General features: G+C 47.6%; 2 protein-coding genes across 5 annotated transcripts in view; one reads left to right on the forward strand and one right to left on the reverse strand.

The window, feature by feature from the left end:
* The window catches only part of MDN1 (midasin AAA ATPase 1), a 177,356-nt gene extending 173,580 nt beyond the window's left edge, over positions 1 to 3,776 (reverse strand). Inside the window, exon 1 of the mRNA XM_062186507.1 lies at positions 3,533 to 3,776. Coding sequence (XP_062042491.1) covers positions 3,533 to 3,634 — 102 coding nt within the window. The 5' untranslated portion in view covers positions 3,635 to 3,776. The remainder of the gene's footprint in view (positions 1 to 3,532) is intronic.
* Positions 3,777 to 15,324: 11,548 nt separating this feature from the next.
* CASP8AP2 (caspase 8 associated protein 2) overlaps positions 15,325 to 16,765 on the forward strand; it is a 29,804-nt gene continuing 28,363 nt past the window's right edge. For 3 of the 4 annotated variants that reach the window (XM_062186509.1, XM_062186511.1, XM_062186512.1), the window contains exon 1: positions 15,349 to 15,564. The gene's annotated coding sequence lies outside the window, so the exon portion shown is untranslated. Of the gene's footprint in view, positions 15,565 to 16,765 lie in introns of all 4 variants that reach the window. The other variant, XM_062186510.1, reaches the window with a different exon arrangement.

Raw genomic sequence — 16,765 nt, forward strand, 5'->3', positions numbered from 1 at the left:
GAGACCAGGAGAAGCACCTGGCTCCTGGCTTCAGATCAGCGTGATGCGCCTACCGCGGTGGCCATTGGAGGGTGAACCAACCGCAACGGCAAAAAGGAAGACCTTTCTCTCTCTCTCTCTCACTATCCACTCTGCCTGTCAAAAAAATTTTAAAAATAAAATAAAATAAAATAAATTTATACCTAAAGGCCATGGAGGCTTCCATAGCTGACTGAGGTAAGGGAAGTGTTCTGAGATTGACTGTGGTACTGTACACTTTTGAACTGCACACTTTATTCAGTTATTTATTTGAGAGAGAGAGGGCTCCCATATACTGGCACACTCCCTGAACGTCCAAAAAGAAGCCATAAAGCCAGGAGCCAGGAATGTCATCCAAGTATTCCATGAAGATACCAGGAACTGTACTCAAACCATCACCACTGCCTTAGGAAGCTGGAGTCAGGAGCAAGGAACCAAACCCAGGCATTCTGATATGAAATGTTAGCAATCAAACCACTAGGCTAAATGCTTTAGACGACTGTACACCTTAAATGGATGAATTATATGGCATTTGAATTGTATCTCAATAAAACTGGTTCAAAATGGGGCCGGCACTGTGTTGCAGAGGGTTAACACCCTGGCCTGCAGGGCTGGCATCTAATATGGGTGCCAGTTCGAGACCTGGCTGCTCCACTTCAAATCCAGTTCTCTGCTACAGCCTGGGAAAGCAGTAGAAGATGGCCCAAATCCTTGGGCCCCTGCACCCACGTGGGAGACCAGGAAGAGGCTCCTGGCTCCTGGCTCCGGATCGTCGAAGCTCTGTCATCAAAGCTCTGTCTGTTCCAGCTAATTGGGGAGTGAACCAACGGATGAAGACCTCTCTCTCTCTCTTCTCTCTGTGTAACTCTTTCAAATAAATAAGTCTTTTAAAAATATTGGTTCAAAAGAATTATTACTGGGCAGGTTTTTGAACTAGCAGTTAAGAGGCTCCTAACCTGCCCACTTCCCATACCAGAGTACTTGGATTCAATCCTTGACCCTCAGATCTGCTCCTGACTCCAACTTCCTGCTAATGCATACCTTGGGAGGCAGTGCTGAGGGATCAAGTGGCTGAGTGACTGCCACTCACAAGGGAGACCTGTACTGAGTTCCTGGCTCCCTCTGGCCCTGGGCAGGGGCATCTGAGATGACCCAGCCATTAAGATAACGTACACATGCAATCTCCATCTCTCTAATAAAATTTTTCAAAAGTCATTTCACTTTAAAAACATATTATTGTGATTACAGCCCACACTTACTTATTACTGTATCCCAGGCACAGTGGTAAGGTTCTTCACACATTACCTAGTCACAACAGCCTTATTTATAGCAATAATAACAGCAATTAGCTTTATAGTCAGCACTTTCCACATTCCAGACTTTCAATCCTCACAAAAAGCCATAGATCAGAACTATATTATTCCCATTTTACAGATAAAGAACTGAGGTGGGGGGTGGGGAACGGCTAACAGAGCTAGCAGTAAAAATCAATGTCGCAGAGCCTCTGCTCTTAACCACTCTATAACTATTTCACAGCTGCCATATGTAATGCATATTTAATCAAGCCACTGAGACTTAGAGGAGTCAAGTAAACTTGACCAAGGGCAAGAAAGCAATTAAGTTAAAGAGAATGGATTTAATCTTCAGGCCTGTGTGAGGGCCCATGCATGCTCAGGAATGCTTCACTCTTCGTGAACAGATAGGGATCAAGCAGGAGGTAGGGATGGTAGTGACAGCAGCACTGAGACAAACAGATTTAGCACCTAGCATCCACTCTCAGGATCTGACGGTAAGTGAACAAAAGGGAATGAAGAGCTGAGGACACCCAGATCCCCATGAGTGACTGGATAGAAGGCGCTGTCACCAGCTGACACAGACACAGAAAGAAACACAATTCTAAAAAAAGTCTTCCTTCAGTTCCCCAATAGAATAATAATCAGTATTTCAAGTCTTTGCTGCTTTCCAAAAACATATTGTTTAATAAGTAGGAGAAAACCAGAATATAATCAGCTATTCTCTTCAGTGAAAATCTGCAACTTATTACCAAAAATGGAAAGAAACAAACTTGAAAGAAATTTCTGAGAGTGAACAGAATTTCACAATGTGAAGTTGAATTATATCCCAAACTCCTTAATTCAACTGATCTTTCTAGTAGCTGTCTAGCTTGGCAGCTTTCCTACACAATTCTCAGACTCTACATGACTGGTTCTTATACTTCCATACATCAGATTTATATTTATCTTATAAATATATTTATAAATAAAACGTTATCTTGGCCGGCGCTGTGGCTCACTAGGCTAATCCTCCGCCTGTGGCGCCGGCACCCCAGGTTCTAGACCCGGCTGGGGCGCCGGATTCTGCCCTGGTTGCTCCTCTTCCAGTCCAGCTCTCTGCTGTGGCCCAGGAGGACAGTGGAGGATGGCCCAAGTGCTTGGGTCCCTGCACCCGTGTGGGAGACCAGGAGAAGCACCCGGCTCCTTAACTGACTATCTCCTGCCTTACCCAACCCACCACTAAGTATTCTCTCTAGATGGCCCATCTGAGCTAGCAACTCCCTTCATAGCAGAGTCCCCTTTGCTGCCCACGTTCAATTTGCTGTCACCGTTACAGAAATATCTCTCCTGTTAGTTCTCTGACCCCATCCAGCTCAGATCCCTCTATCTCTTACCCAAAACACTGCCGTTGCTTCCTAGGCCATACATGCACTGGCTGTTGAACAATCATGACTTCTATCTCCTGGATTTACAAAAATAGAAATTACAAAAATACTTTCTACTCTCAAGAAGCTCCCAGACATTAGAAGTGGGGAAGCATTAAGACAGGAAATAAAACACAATGTGAAAAGATGCGTGGTAAGGTCCTCAACTCAGCCAGAGTCGACCAGAGAAGGCTCTTAAAAGCCCAGCCACACTCCCGTTTACCAGATAAGCCTGGTTCGTGCACTAATTCCGAGGGTTCCTTTCCAACAGTTACCACTAACTGTTCTTGCTTTGTCCCTCAGTTATTTTGTGTTATGAACTGCCTTGAAAAGCAGATGCAAAATCCCCTCGGGGCCGAGACTTCAGCGAATTTCTCTTTTAACTCCTGGCAGTGCCACGCTGTGACTTACGCACGGCAGGAACGCGATCAATACTTGTCAACGGGCCGTAGAGAAGGGAGCGGGCGGAAAAGAAAAACATTCACCCAAGCTAATAGGTAATAGGGGTGACTGGACTACGCACTTCGGTGACACACGTGTCAAAGGGGCACGGACGAAAGCTCGATTTCAGGAAAGCAAACCACGTTTATATCCAAAGACCACGTGACCCATACCCACCGAGACCACCGCTCAGGGGGCGAAACCGTGGGGAGGGGAGGCTCCCCCACATAAAAACAAAAGGCTCTTTCGGGTCGCCTCAACCCCGCGCGGCGGTGGAGGCGGGAGACAGACGCGGCCCCGCTCTCCCCCTCAGGTGGCGCGTCCCCGCTGAAGAGGAGACCTGGGACCGCATGGCGCTCTCCCTCCGTCTCTTACCTGCTTGGTCAAGAACCTGCCCAGTTCGTTGCGGCTCTTTTCGTTCTTGCCAGCGATTAACCGCAGCGGCGTGCCCGCCACCTCCAGGAAGAGGTGCTCCATGATCCCGCGCCCTTCGCTCGGGGCAGCCAACGCAGCTCCCTCCCTCCTTCGCGCTCAACAGACCCGGAGCCCCGCTAGGTCCCGGCGCCCGGGCCACCAACGACAACGCCCCCAGGGAAAGTGGCCGCCGCCCCTCGGCCGAAACCAGGGGAGCTGCAGCCCACGTGGGGGAAGCACACGGCGCTTCGCGTCAGCAGCCCGCGACCGCGGCGTCGGGCCCTGCGGCCCCGCCCCTGTGGCGCCGGAAACACGGCGCGTCGGAACGCGCCACTTCCGGGAGGGGGATGCTAGCCGAAGGACTGGTAGGGAGTTTCCGATGTGTGCGCGGTGGCGACTACCAGACTGCGCACGGAGAGGGACACACAGATGGGAGATTGCAGTCGGCGGGAAAAGCGAGGAGGCCCTGGGGGCGTATCTCGGCCGGCCCACCGTTCCTCCCTAGGGCCCAACATCCGAAAACAGATGGAAAACAAAAGCCGCGGTGCTTCCCTGACCCAGCAGCTCTCTTGCTAGTATTCTAGCCTACAAAATTCCCCATTGGAAGTAAATGTTCACTTTGGGAAAATTTATTATAGCCATTAGAGTATTCTGAAGACATTAAGAGCAGAGTACAGGGGCGCGCGCTGTGGCACAGTAGGTTAATCCTCCGTCTGTGAAGCCGGCCTCCCATTTGGGCGCTGGTTCAGGTCCCGACTGCTCCTCTTCCGATCCAGCTGGCTACTATGGCCTGGGAAAGCAGTAGAAAATGGCCCAAGCGCTTGGGCCTCTGCACCCATGTGGGGAGACCCAGAAGCATCTCTTGGCTTCGGATTGGCCCAGTTCCAGGCGTGGTGGCGGCCATTTGGGGAGTGAATCAGAGGATGGAAGACCTTTCTGTCTCTCCCTCTCACTGACTGTAACTGTACCTCTCAAATAAATAAATAAAATCTTAAAAAAAAATTATATTCTCACTTTAAAACTTTCTTTCCCTTTGGTCTGAAAGGGAGGTTTTTTCTACTTACTGTATACTTCGCTGATGGCGAAGTGAATCTAGCTATGAGATTATTATTTAAGCTCTTATTTTGGCTATGCTATTACAAAAAACTGTTAGCCATCTCTTTTATAAGGTCTAAAGATTAAATTGTGCATCCTACAGATTCCTTCATAATAGAATTAGTTTCCTACCTTGAAGAGAATAGAGAAATGAAAGAACAAGTTGGGCTTAGAATAGAGAAATGAGGGAGCAAGTCCTAGATCGTTTGCTGACAATAGCAATATCACATGAATACTTAGCAAACCGTTTCAACCATTAGATAACAACTTAAGAAAACATTTACCAGAAGGTCCAATGCCTTCTATAAATTTTAAGAATCATGTATTTGAAAACACCTCTTAAATATCTAACATGGTGTAGTTTGTTTAGCCAGTAAACTTAAGCACAACCATCTAAAATGTTTTTAGTTTCTTTCTACCAACATGTTTAAAACATATGATACACAGATTCAGGTCACTCAAATTAAAATGTATCTTTGATTGATTTTAGCAGCTTAAATTTATGGACAATCTTATCTATAAGCCATTTAAAATAAAACTCTTAATAAAATTTCCCCATGTGGACATACAATATGTACACACATATAATATAGCATAATAGACCAATATAGCAATTTTAATAATAGCTTTTAAAATCTTTAACTCTTTTTGTAGATTGCCAATTGATTTGAGTTGCTTTTTGTCTTTAGTAACCTCAGTTAACCATACTTTCTCTCAGTTGGTACTGTTAATACATTATTGGCTTCATCTGTTTACAGATCCATCCCAAAGTACTGAATACAATAAAAGTGGCTGGAAAAAGTCCATAGGAACCTATAGGAGGACAGCTAAACACAGAACCAACAACGCTTTAGTTTTATGAGCAGCACATCATATATAACTGTGGATGACAAAAGACTTTAAGTCGCCATGTTTAAAATTATAAACTCATCAACCAACAAGAGGCACTTGCTTACTTCACAGTATTTTTGAAAGCACCTGTAGGGTTTTACAAGTATTTAACCCTTTAGGCCTCTGGGGCTTTCTCATTAAGATAACTATCATGTCTAGTAACACAAGATCATTAGACTTTTTAATTCTCAAACATTTGTATTAATAGCATTTTCCATTATAGAAACTTAAAAGTTTGGTACCACATCACATCTTGACAGTCCTTCTAATATAATCCAAATAGACTGATTAGGAGTGAAAGGGGCAGGGGTGGGGGCAGCAGGAATTGGAAGGTATAGAGAGATCAAAAGACCAGTAGAGAGAGAGAGGTGAGTATCGCGCCCTTAGCAGAGTGCCTGGTTCAAATTCCAGCTCTGTTTCCAATTCCAACTTCTTGCTAATGTGTGTCCTGAAAGGCAGAGTACTTGAGTTCTTACACCTACATGGGAGACCCAAGTTGAGTTCTGGACTGTCTAGGGGTGGGTCCTGTGGCATAGAAGGCTAAGCCTCCGCCTGCAGTGCCAGCATCCCATATGGGCTTTGTGAACCAGCAAATGAAAGATCTCTCTCCCTGTCCTCTATCTGTACCTTTAGAGTAAATAAATCTTTTTTAAAAACGGTGGGGGGGGGGGGGGGAGACTGCCTATAAACAACAAAAAGGCAATATTTTTGGATGATTGAAATTTTTATTATTTAATTTTTTAAATTTTATTTATTTATTTATTTGAGAGGTAGAGTTGTAGACACAGAAAGGGAGAGCCAGAAAGGTCTTCCACCTGCTGGTTCACTCCCCAAATGGCCACAGCTGCTGGAGCTGCACCAAACCAAAGCCAGGAGCCAGGAACGTTCAAGTCTCCCATGTGGATGCAGGGGCCCAAGGACCTGGGCTATCTTCTACTGCTTTCCTAGACCATAGCAGAGAGCTGGATTGGAAGAGGAGCAACCAGGACTTGAACCAGCACCCATATGGAATGCTTGACACTGCAGGCCTTGATTTACCTGCTACACCACAGCACTGGCCCCAATAAATAAAATCTTAAAAAAAAAAAAAAAAAAAAAAAAACTCGTTAATGCTGAGACACCCTAACACCAGCGTCAGGTACTAACTACCCAGGCAGATGCTGTAGATTCCCAGAAAGCCTGTATTTCCTGACAAACTCAGGATTCACTGTGTGGCTACTTTGCTGTGGGAGTTGAACAAGACGGGCAAATACAACAAGATCCTCAGCCTTCAGAGATGTCTGATACAGTCAGGCGTAGCCTAAGGATACAAACGTTTTTAACCTGGAGGCTTCTAGTCTTATAGTTTGAATGCTGGGTAGAGAGATGCCTGGCATGATGGCTTTCAATGAATTTAAAGATCTTTGGGGGGCTGGCGCTGTGGCGCAGTGGGTTAACGCCCTGGCCTGAAGCGCCAGCATCCCATATGGGCGCCGGTTCTAGTCCCGGCTGCTCCTCTTCTGATCCAGCTCTCTGCTATGGCCTAGGAAAGCAGTAGAAGATGGCCCAAGTGCTTGGGCCCCTGCGCCCACATGGGAGACCCGGAAGAAGCTCCTGGCTCCTGGCTTCAAATTGGCACAGCTCCAGCCGTTGCGGCCAATTGGGGAGTGAACTGTGGTGGAATACATCACAAGAATTTAATTCCTTCCTGAAATCCTGGAACATACAGTCTGCCACAGGTTCCCATACAACCCACTGGGACAGGCAATCATAGAACGATTAAAGATCTCTTACAAAGACAGAAAAACAATCATATGCCCTCAGACCCACAACTTGCTTTGACTGAGGTCCTTTTCACTATCAATTTTCTTAGTTTTGATTCCTAAGGGATCAGTCCAGCTTATAAACTCTGGGGATCCTTTCCATCCCAGCCCCCAGCCCCTATGGTTAGGTGGAAAGACCCCCTGACAGGAGAATGGAAGGGAACACACCCTCTGCTAACCAAGGTTCGAGGATATGCTTGTGTCTTTCCAGAGAATGTGGGGCAGCCCATTTGGGTACCAGCCAGAAACATCAAGCCTGCAATTGACAGCCAACCAGAATCAGCTGAACAAGACTGAGAGTCCGCCTTGTTAGTAGATGCACCTGCCCTATCATCCTACCCTGAGAAACTGCCCATAGCCACATCCATTACTGTTTTATACCCCACTAGCTCTGGTCAGCCACTCAAACAGCCCACAGCCTGTGTGCAGTGAAGCCATTCCTGATTACCATTGTTCCTCATTCCTACCCCCATCTGAGCAAGCACTCCTGTGGTCTCCCATTTTCAGCGCTGGTTAGTCAATGACGGGTAAGATCCCCTGGGGGACAACCTAAGACAGGCACAGCCACCTACAAAGACCACATGGAAACGGGGTCAACAATGGTATGGCCAAGAATCATGCTTCCCATTGCTCAAAAATAAATGAAAAGGGGGAAATGTGGTGGAATGAGAAGGCCATGCCAAGATGGCCTCTGGCAACAGAGTCTGCAGGCTGCTCGCCTCAGGCCTGCTTTCACCCGACTCCCGGGGTCTGTGTGGTGACTCCGCGCCTCTTGCCCCCACCACGCTCCTCCTCTCAGAAACGAATCCACTGCAACAGTGAACCATCGGATAGAAGACCTCTCTCTCTCTCTCTCTGCCTTGCCTCTCTCTGTGTAACTCTGACTTTCAAATAAATAAATAAATCGTTTTTTTTTTTTTTTTAAAGATCTTTGGGCTACCCTGAATGGAGACAGCACTTCATCAGCTTCAAGAGCCATAGGAGTAGAACCATGGATTCTTTTTTTTTTTTTTTTTTTTTCACAGGCAGAGTTAGAAAGTGAGAGAGACAGAGACAGAGAGAAAGGTCTTCCTTCCATTGGTTCACCCCCCCAATGGCCGACACTGCACCGATCCGAAGCCAGGAGCCAGGTGCCTTCCTCCTGGTCTCCCATGCGGGTGCAGGGCCCAAGCACTTGAGCCATCCTCCACTGCACTCCTGGGCCACAGCAGAGAGCTGGACTGGAAGAGGAGCAACCGGGACAGAATCAGGCGCCCCGACCAGGAGTAGAACCTGGTGTGCAGGTGCCGCAGGCGGAGGATTAGACTAGTGAGCCATGGCGCCGGCCTGAACCATGGATTCTTAAGAATTACAGAAGCCTCTGACACCTATAGGATTTAGATTCAGTTCCCAGGCCATGAATTGAATTGTAAAAACATAATGTTAATGAAAATATCACCTTTGATGACCACATTCCTCCTATGTCAAACTGAGAGATCTCACAGACAGCTTCTGGAGACCAGCAGCAAGGTGTCCAGGGAATTTTACATATGATAATTTTATTCCAGGTGTCTTGAGCTTAGGCAAGAGGAAGATATAAGGGTATGATGGACATTCCAATTGGAATTCTCTATTAGTCTTTGCCTTCAGTTATATGAATAAACTTATATCACCACTTGGCCTTCAGAAATATTGTAAAAATACTACTTTATGTACAACTGAAGTTTTGATAATAAATTCTTTGGAACTTTAATAACATAAGATCAAGCCTAGCACTCTCTTTAGAACTTCCTTGTGCCATTACCAGTCATACTTTATTTTCTTGCTAAACCTCTTTTGTGTAAAGTTGAACATGCAAAATGTATAAGACACATTATTTGTGAGATTCTAAAATTTTTAAATATTATTTTGTTTATTTGAAAGGCAGATAGAGACAGAGAGAAAGTGATCTCCCACCAGGAAGTGAACTACAACAGCCAGGGCTGGACTAGGTTGAAGTCAGGAGCCTGGAACTCAGTCTGAGTCTCCTGTGTGGGTGTTAGCAACACAACCACAGGGCATCCCAGGGTATGTATTTTTATTTATTTATTTATTTATTTATTTATTTATTTTTTATTTTTGACAGGCAGAGTGGACAGTGAGAGAGAGACAGAGAGATAGGTCTTCCTTTTGCCGTTGGTTCACCCTCCAATGGCCGCCGCGGTAGCGCGCTGTGGCCGGCGCACCGTGCTGATCCGATGGCAGGAGCCAGGTGCTTCTCCTAGTCTCCCAAGGGGTGCAGGGCCCAAGGACTTGGGCCATCCTCCACTGCACTCCCTGGCCACAGCAGAGAGCTGGCCTGGAAGAGGGGCAACCAGGACAGGATCGGTGCCCCGACCGGGACTAGAACCCGGTGTGCCGGCACCGCAAGGCGGAGGATTAGCCTGGTGAGCCGTGGCGCCGGCCCCCAGGGTACGTATTAACAGGAATCTGGAAATGAGAGCAGAGCTGGAGCTCAAACCCAATCACTTTGATATGGAATGTGTACATCCCAAGCAGCAGTGGCTCAACCACTATACTAAGTGCTTGCCCCCTAAACACTTGTTTTAAAGATTTGTTTTTATCTATCTATCTATCTATCTATCTATCTATCTATCTACCTACCTACCTACCTACCTATCTATAAGGCAGAATAAGTGAAAGAAAAAGAGGGGTATCTCCCATCTGCTGGTTTACTCGCCAGATAGCTACAACAACTGGGGCTTGGCCAGGCTAAAGCCAGGAGCCAGGAACTTCATCCAGGTCTTCTACATGGGTATGCAGGGACCCAAGTACTTGGGCCATCTTCCAGTGTTTTCCCAGGTGCAATAGCAGGGAACTGGATCAGAAGACAATCAGCGCCGGCGCCGCAGCTCACTAGGCTAATCCTCCACCTAGCGGACCGGCACACCAGGTTCTAGTCCCGGTCAGGGTGCTGGATTCTGTCCAGGTTGCCCCTCTTCCAGGCCAGCTCTCTGCTGTGGCCAGGGAGTGCAGTGGAGGATGGCCCAAGTACTTGGGCCCTGCACCCAGACCAGGAGAATCACCTGGCTCCTGCCATCGGATCTTTCAAAGAAAAAAAGACAAGCAGCAGGGACTGCACCGTGAACCTGCTATGCCACAACACTGGACCCCCTCAAAAAAAAAAAAAAATCTCTTGTAATAGGAATATTTAATGCATTTTTTTTTTAAAGGCAGAGTGGATAGTGAGAGAGAGAGAGAAAGGTCTTCCTTTTTGCCATTGGTTCACCCTCCAGTGGCCGCGCTGCGGCCGGCGCATCTCGCTGATCCGAAGCCAGGAGCCAGATGCTTCTCCTGGTCTCCCATGCAGGTGCAGGGCCCAAGGACTTGGGCCATCCTCCACTGCCTTCCCGGGCCATAGCAGAGAGCTGGCCTGGAAGAGGGGCAACCGGGACAGAATCCGGCGCCCCGTCCGGGACTAGAACCCGGTGTGCCGGCGCCGCAAGATGGAGGATTAGCCTGTTAAGCCACGGCGCCGGCCGGAATATTTAATGCATTATTGAAAATTGAATGTGGGGCTGGCGCCGTGTCACAGAGGGTTAACACCCTGGCCTGAAGCACCAGCATCCCATATGGGCGCAGGTTCGAGTCCCAGCTGCTCCACTTCCGATCCAGCTCTCTGCTATGGCCTGGGAAAGCAGTAGAAGATGGCCCAAGTCCTTGGGCCCCGGCACCCACATTGAAGACCCGGAAGAAGCTCCTGGCTCCTGGCTTTGGATCTGTGCAGCTCCAGCCCGGAAGAAGCTCCTGGCTCCTGGCTTCAGATCGGCACAGCTCCAGCCCTTGCGGCCATCTGGGGAATGAACCAGCGGATGGAAGACCTCTCTCTCTCTGATGCTCCTTTAAAAAAATAAAAAGAATGTGGGTAATATTCTTTTTTAATAAGCTTTATTTATTTATTTGAAAGTCAGAGTTATACACAGAGAGAAGGAGCGTCAGAGAGAGAGAGAGAGAGAGAGGGAGGGAGGAAGGGAGGGAGGGAGAGAGAGGTCTTCCATGCGCTGGTTCACTCCCCAGATGGCCGCAAGGGCCGGAGCTGCGCCGATCTGAAGCCAGGAGCCAGGAGATTCTTCTGGGTCTCCCATGCAGGGGCAGGGGCCCAAGGACCTGGGCCATCTTCTACTGCTTTCCCAGGCCATAGCAGAGAGCTGGATCGGAAGTGGAGCAGCCGGGACTTGAATCAGCACCCATATGGGATGCCTGCACTGCAGGCAGCCGCTTTCCTGGCTATGCCACAGTGCCTGCCTCTGTGTGTGATATTCTTATGTAAATTATTTAGAACTGGTTGCTGAAAAAACAAACAAATGTGGTAATCCTTATTAAGGTTTACTTAGTAGGAATTTAGCACAGGCTTTAAGACATAGATATTTTGTTGGCCTCATAAATGAAAGGAAATGTGAGTGACCAGTTTCTGCTTTTTACAACCTATTAATAATTTTCATGGGAAATGTTATCTGTCACCAAGTTCTTCTTCAATATCATCCATTTAAATTCTGGTTAACTGTACTTTAAAATTTTGTACACTATAAGCTTAACTATGTGAAAAGAAAATTGATTTTAAAAGGAAGGAAGGAAGGAAGGAAGGAAGGAAGGAAGGAAGGAAAACTAAGGGGAGAGTCAGCATTGTGGAACAGCCTGTTAACGCCACCACTTGCACCATCTGCATCCAATATTACAGTCCCTGGTTCAGGGCCAGCACTATGGCATAGTGGGTAAAGCCGCACCTGTAGTGCCAGCATCCCATAAGGGCGTGGTTCAAGTTTCAGCTGCTCCACTTCCAATCCGGCTCTCTGCTAATGGGCCTGGGAAAGCAAAGGGATATGGCCCAATTACTTGGGCCCCTGTACCCACATGGGAGACTCCGAAGAAGCTCCTGGCTCCTGATTTTGGCTGAGCTCAGCTCTGACCCTTGTGGCCATTTGGGGAGTGAACCAGCAGATGGAAAATCAATGTTTTTTTCTCTCTCTTTCTGTGTATGTGTGTGTGGGTGTGTGTGTACAAATCTGCCTTTCAAATACATAAAATAAATCTTTTAAAAAATGATTGCATCTATAGGATTACACATATATTTGAAGGAGTCTAGAATATACCACCTTAAGTACAACATTTTGGCACAAGGATTATTTTGTTCTATAGGCAATTGAGATTCAGATGGAGGAACAGTTCTCTGCCCTTCCTTTATCTGCCTGAAAGCTGGGCTTAAATTTCTCTGAGGGAGGTATCCCCTAAAAATCCGTGGGAGAGGCCAACATTTTTGCTCACCAGGTTAAGCCACCACTTGCAATGTAGCCATTCCATATCAGGGTGCTGGTTCAAGTCCCAGGTGTTCCGCTTCTGATTCAGCTCCCTGCTAATGCTCCTGAGAAGGCAGCAAATTATAACCCCAGTATTTGGGCCCCTGCTACCAATATGCCAGATCTGGATGGAGCTCCAGGCTCCTGGCTTTGGCCTAGAGCAGTTCTGTCTGTTGCAGCTATCTGAGGAGTGAATCAGCAGACGGAAGATCCCCCCCCCCCATCTCTCTTTCTCTCTCTCATAACTGTCTTTTAAATAATTAAATATTTCTTTAAAAACAGCAAGAAAAGAGCAAGTCTTGTTATCAAACATTTGGATCAACCTTAAGATAAATGTCTTTGTCAGTTTGGCCTACTCGGACAGAATACCATGGGCTGAGAAAATCATAGCTCAGGAGGCTGGGAAGTCCAAGATTAAGGTGCTAATATATCTGCGCTTGATGAGGATCCTCACCCTAGTTTACAGGAAATATTCCTCTTTCTGAATCCTCACATGGCAGAGAAAGAAAGATATTGCCTGTTTTCCTCTTTTTTTTTTCTTTTTAGATAAGTAACATAAAATTGAACAAATGAAAGTGAAAAACTTAGTGACATTTAAGATACTCATAATATTGTGTAATCACCACCTCATTTACTGTTTGCTTTTTTAAAGCACTTTTTACCCCACACATCGTTCTCCTTCCCAGTTAGCTCCACCTGGAATAACTGCAGTCTGATAACTTCTCTTCCTAAGCAAAGCTGTGCTGGGCAAATCTAGGAAGCCAGTTTTTAAAAACATGTGCTAACAGGCCAGCATTGTGTGGGTCAAGCCAATGCCTCTGGGATCCCATTCCGGTTCCAGTCCTGCTGCTCTGCTTCTGATCCCCCTCCTTGCTAATATGACTGGGAAATCAAGTAAAGATGACTTGTGTGCTTGGGCCCCTCTTGACCACAAGGGAGACCTGGATGGAGTTCCTGGTTCCTGGCTTCAGCCTGGCCTGGCCTGATGTGATTCAGAGGATACCTGTTTGGTTACACTCTTGCTCTCATGCTCTGTCACTGGGTCTTTCACATAAATTTTTTTTCCAGATAAAAGGTTGACATTTATCTTTATTTATCTTATTTTAATTTTTGAATGATTTATTCATTTATTTGAAAATCAGAAAAAGAGAGATCTTCCACCTGCTGGTTCACTCCCCAAATGGCCACAAGGGCTGGGGCTGGGTCAGGCCCAACCTAGGATCCAGGAACTTCTTTGCACTCCCTCAGGTGGCTGGCAGGGGTCCAAAAGCTGGGGCCATCTTCCACTGCTTTTCCCAGGCAATTAGCAGGGAGCTGGGTTGAAAGTGGGGCAGCCGGGACAAAAATTGTCACCCATATGGGATACCAGGGTTGCAGACAGAGGCTTTACCCTATACTGCACATCACAGGCCACATTTATTTTATTTTTTTTTAATTTATTTTTTATTTTTGACAGGCAGAGTTAGAGAGAGAAGTCTTCCTTCCGTTGGTTCACCCTCCAAATGGTCGCTACGGCCGGAGTTACACCGATTCGAAGCCAGGAGCCAGGTGCTTCCTCCTGGTCTCCCATGCAGGTGCAGGGCCCAAGTACTTGGGCCATCCTCCACTGCCCTCCTGGGACTGGACTAGAAGAGGAGCAACTGGGACTAGAACCGGCGCCCATATGGGATGCCAGCACCGCAGGCGGAGGATTAACCAAGTGAGCCACGGCACCGGCCCGGGCCACATTTATTTTTTTAAAAGATTTACTTTATTTATTTGAACGGCAGAGTTACAGAGAGAGCGAGATCTTCAGTCTGCTGGTTCAATCCCCAGTGGGCCGTCTTCCGCAGCTTTCCCAGGAGCATTAACAGGGGGCTGGATAGAAAGTGGAGAAGCTGGGAATCCAACTTAGCTACTATGGGATGCCGGCATCGCAGGAGGTGGCTTAACCCGCTGTGTCGCTCTAGCCCCAAGACATCCACCTTATAAAAAGCATATAATAAGTTGACATGACAATTAAGACCAAAATGGAGGACTGGATGAAGTAGCCAGAGAAGGTGCCTTGTTTTACTTTCCCAGAAAGCAGTGGCACAGACGGCGCTCCTGAGGCTAGCTCTAAGGCACTCTGGTTCCTGCAGGTTCTGTAAGGCAACTCGGATACTCAACAAGTCTGCTTCCTGCCATCCCACTACACTAGGAAGGCTTTCTCGAAGCTTCCAAAACCCGGCACTGTTGGGCCACCTATCGTGCTCGGAAAGCTTCTGAAAGCAAGCAAGAGGCTCACTCATCGTTACGCAGCGGAGCCTGCGCCCCCCGTAGGCCCAGCACGCAGCTGACACTCAAAGAATAAAGAGGTACTAAAGGATTTAGCCTTCTCAGAGATCACTTTCCCTTTCATTAAGGAGCTTCTAACAGACCCCGCCCCTACCTCCGCTCAGGTCCCGCCCCTTCCGTGGAGAATCTCCGCCCCGTAGCCGTCCTCGCCACCTCACGCCCCGCCCCTTTCCTTTAAGTCCCGCAGAAGACTACAGGAGTTTGGCGCCAACCGTATTTTTTTTCCCCTTCCAAAGGCGGGAACTAGTTATGTGCGCCGGGACGTGGTTTGCGTCGCACGTGATTGGTCAGCACCACTCCGTCCCGCCTCCGCGTCCCGTCTGCGCTCTGCTATTGGTGGAGATGTCAGAGAGCCCTCGGTGTCCAGAAAGAAGCCCGGGTAGTCCTGGGCCCCGCGGGGCGGGTAAGTTGTTGTGGGTACCGTGTCCGTGCGGAGCTGCTGGGAAAGAGGCTGCGTGGTGCGGTGGTGTTCCGAACGGAGGCCGGCGGTCTGCGGGAAATCGACAGTCGGAGAGAGTCCACCTGGAGCGACCAAATCAGTGGGGGAAGGGCCGCGCCTGACGTGTGGGGGCCACAGGTAGCCACGGTTCTCCCCTCGCCCCCTGCTGCAGTCCCTGGAGTCGCACTGGATGCCCACTGTGGTCTCGAGGGAGGGTCCGGGCGGGGCTTCGGGGTGAGCGCGTGTAGGAATTGCGTTTTCGACCATTCATCCTGCCCATCCCCCAACCTGGCCTTGGCGTGTACTCTTATGGGCTCTTATGAATGCTCATGATGAGGTTGTCTGGAGAGGCAGGTTTCCTTGACTAGCAGGTGATCATTGATGTCGGTTGTTCCCCAAACTGTTAATGCCCAGAGAAGTTGTTGGCCTTGAGCCTTTCAGCGCCTAGAACTCTCCCGGGTACATAGTAGGCCTTAACTCAGGTGTGAATGTAGAGTTCTGAGTCTCAGGATTGGGTACTGTAGGCAGCCAGCTGGCTTTGAACCTTCGACTCTTGCTACGGCCTTTCCATTCGCAGCTCCAGCACCAAGCCTTTTGCCTCTCAAGGCCCGTCTCACACCTGTCTCAGTGCCTCTTGATGAGAAGGGAACCGGGGTCTTGAAGGCAAGAATCCTCTCATACCACCTCCCATCCCTGCTCTCCCCACTTTACCGTCTTGCAGCATTTCCTGCTGTATTACAATAAGAAATGGTCTGTTGTACACGTTTTTTTAAAATGAGTATTCTCATGCATATATTCTTGATTTTGATCGTGTCAGATCGTGTTTGATCTGTCTGTAAAGCCACACGTAGGATCTAATCCCAACCCTGCTGTTTATTAGCTGTTAGCCTTGGGCAGGTTTCTTAATAGTTTTTCCCTTTCTGCAAAATGGAAAAAAAGGAATGACAGGGATTTCATAGGACTTTGGGGGAGGATTTAAAGTAAGTTATTCATGTATTGTTTAGGTCAGTGGCTCACACATGGTGAGTAGTCACAGTAACTTTTGTTATTATTTGTCCCTCTAGTCTTTTTCTGGGCCCTCTCTGTGTCAAGATACCTCAAAAAGTAAAAAAAAAAAAAAAAAAAAAAAAGAATGAAAGATAAATTTATTTTGGTGCAGAGAAAATTGGAATCCTTGTATAGTTTTTTTCATAAAATGAATTTTTCATAATGCTTCAAGACATTTGTTTAAAAACAAGTTTTGGTGGGCTTGTGGCAGTAGTGGCCAAGGCACTGCTTGGAATACCTATATCCTGTATCAGAATGCCTGGTTCTAGTCCCTGCTACTCGACTTCCCCAT

Source organism: Lepus europaeus, chromosome 3 (genome assembly GCF_033115175.1).
Source record: "Lepus europaeus isolate LE1 chromosome 3, mLepTim1.pri, whole genome shotgun sequence".
NCBI lineage: Eukaryota > Metazoa > Chordata > Mammalia > Lagomorpha > Leporidae > Lepus > Lepus europaeus.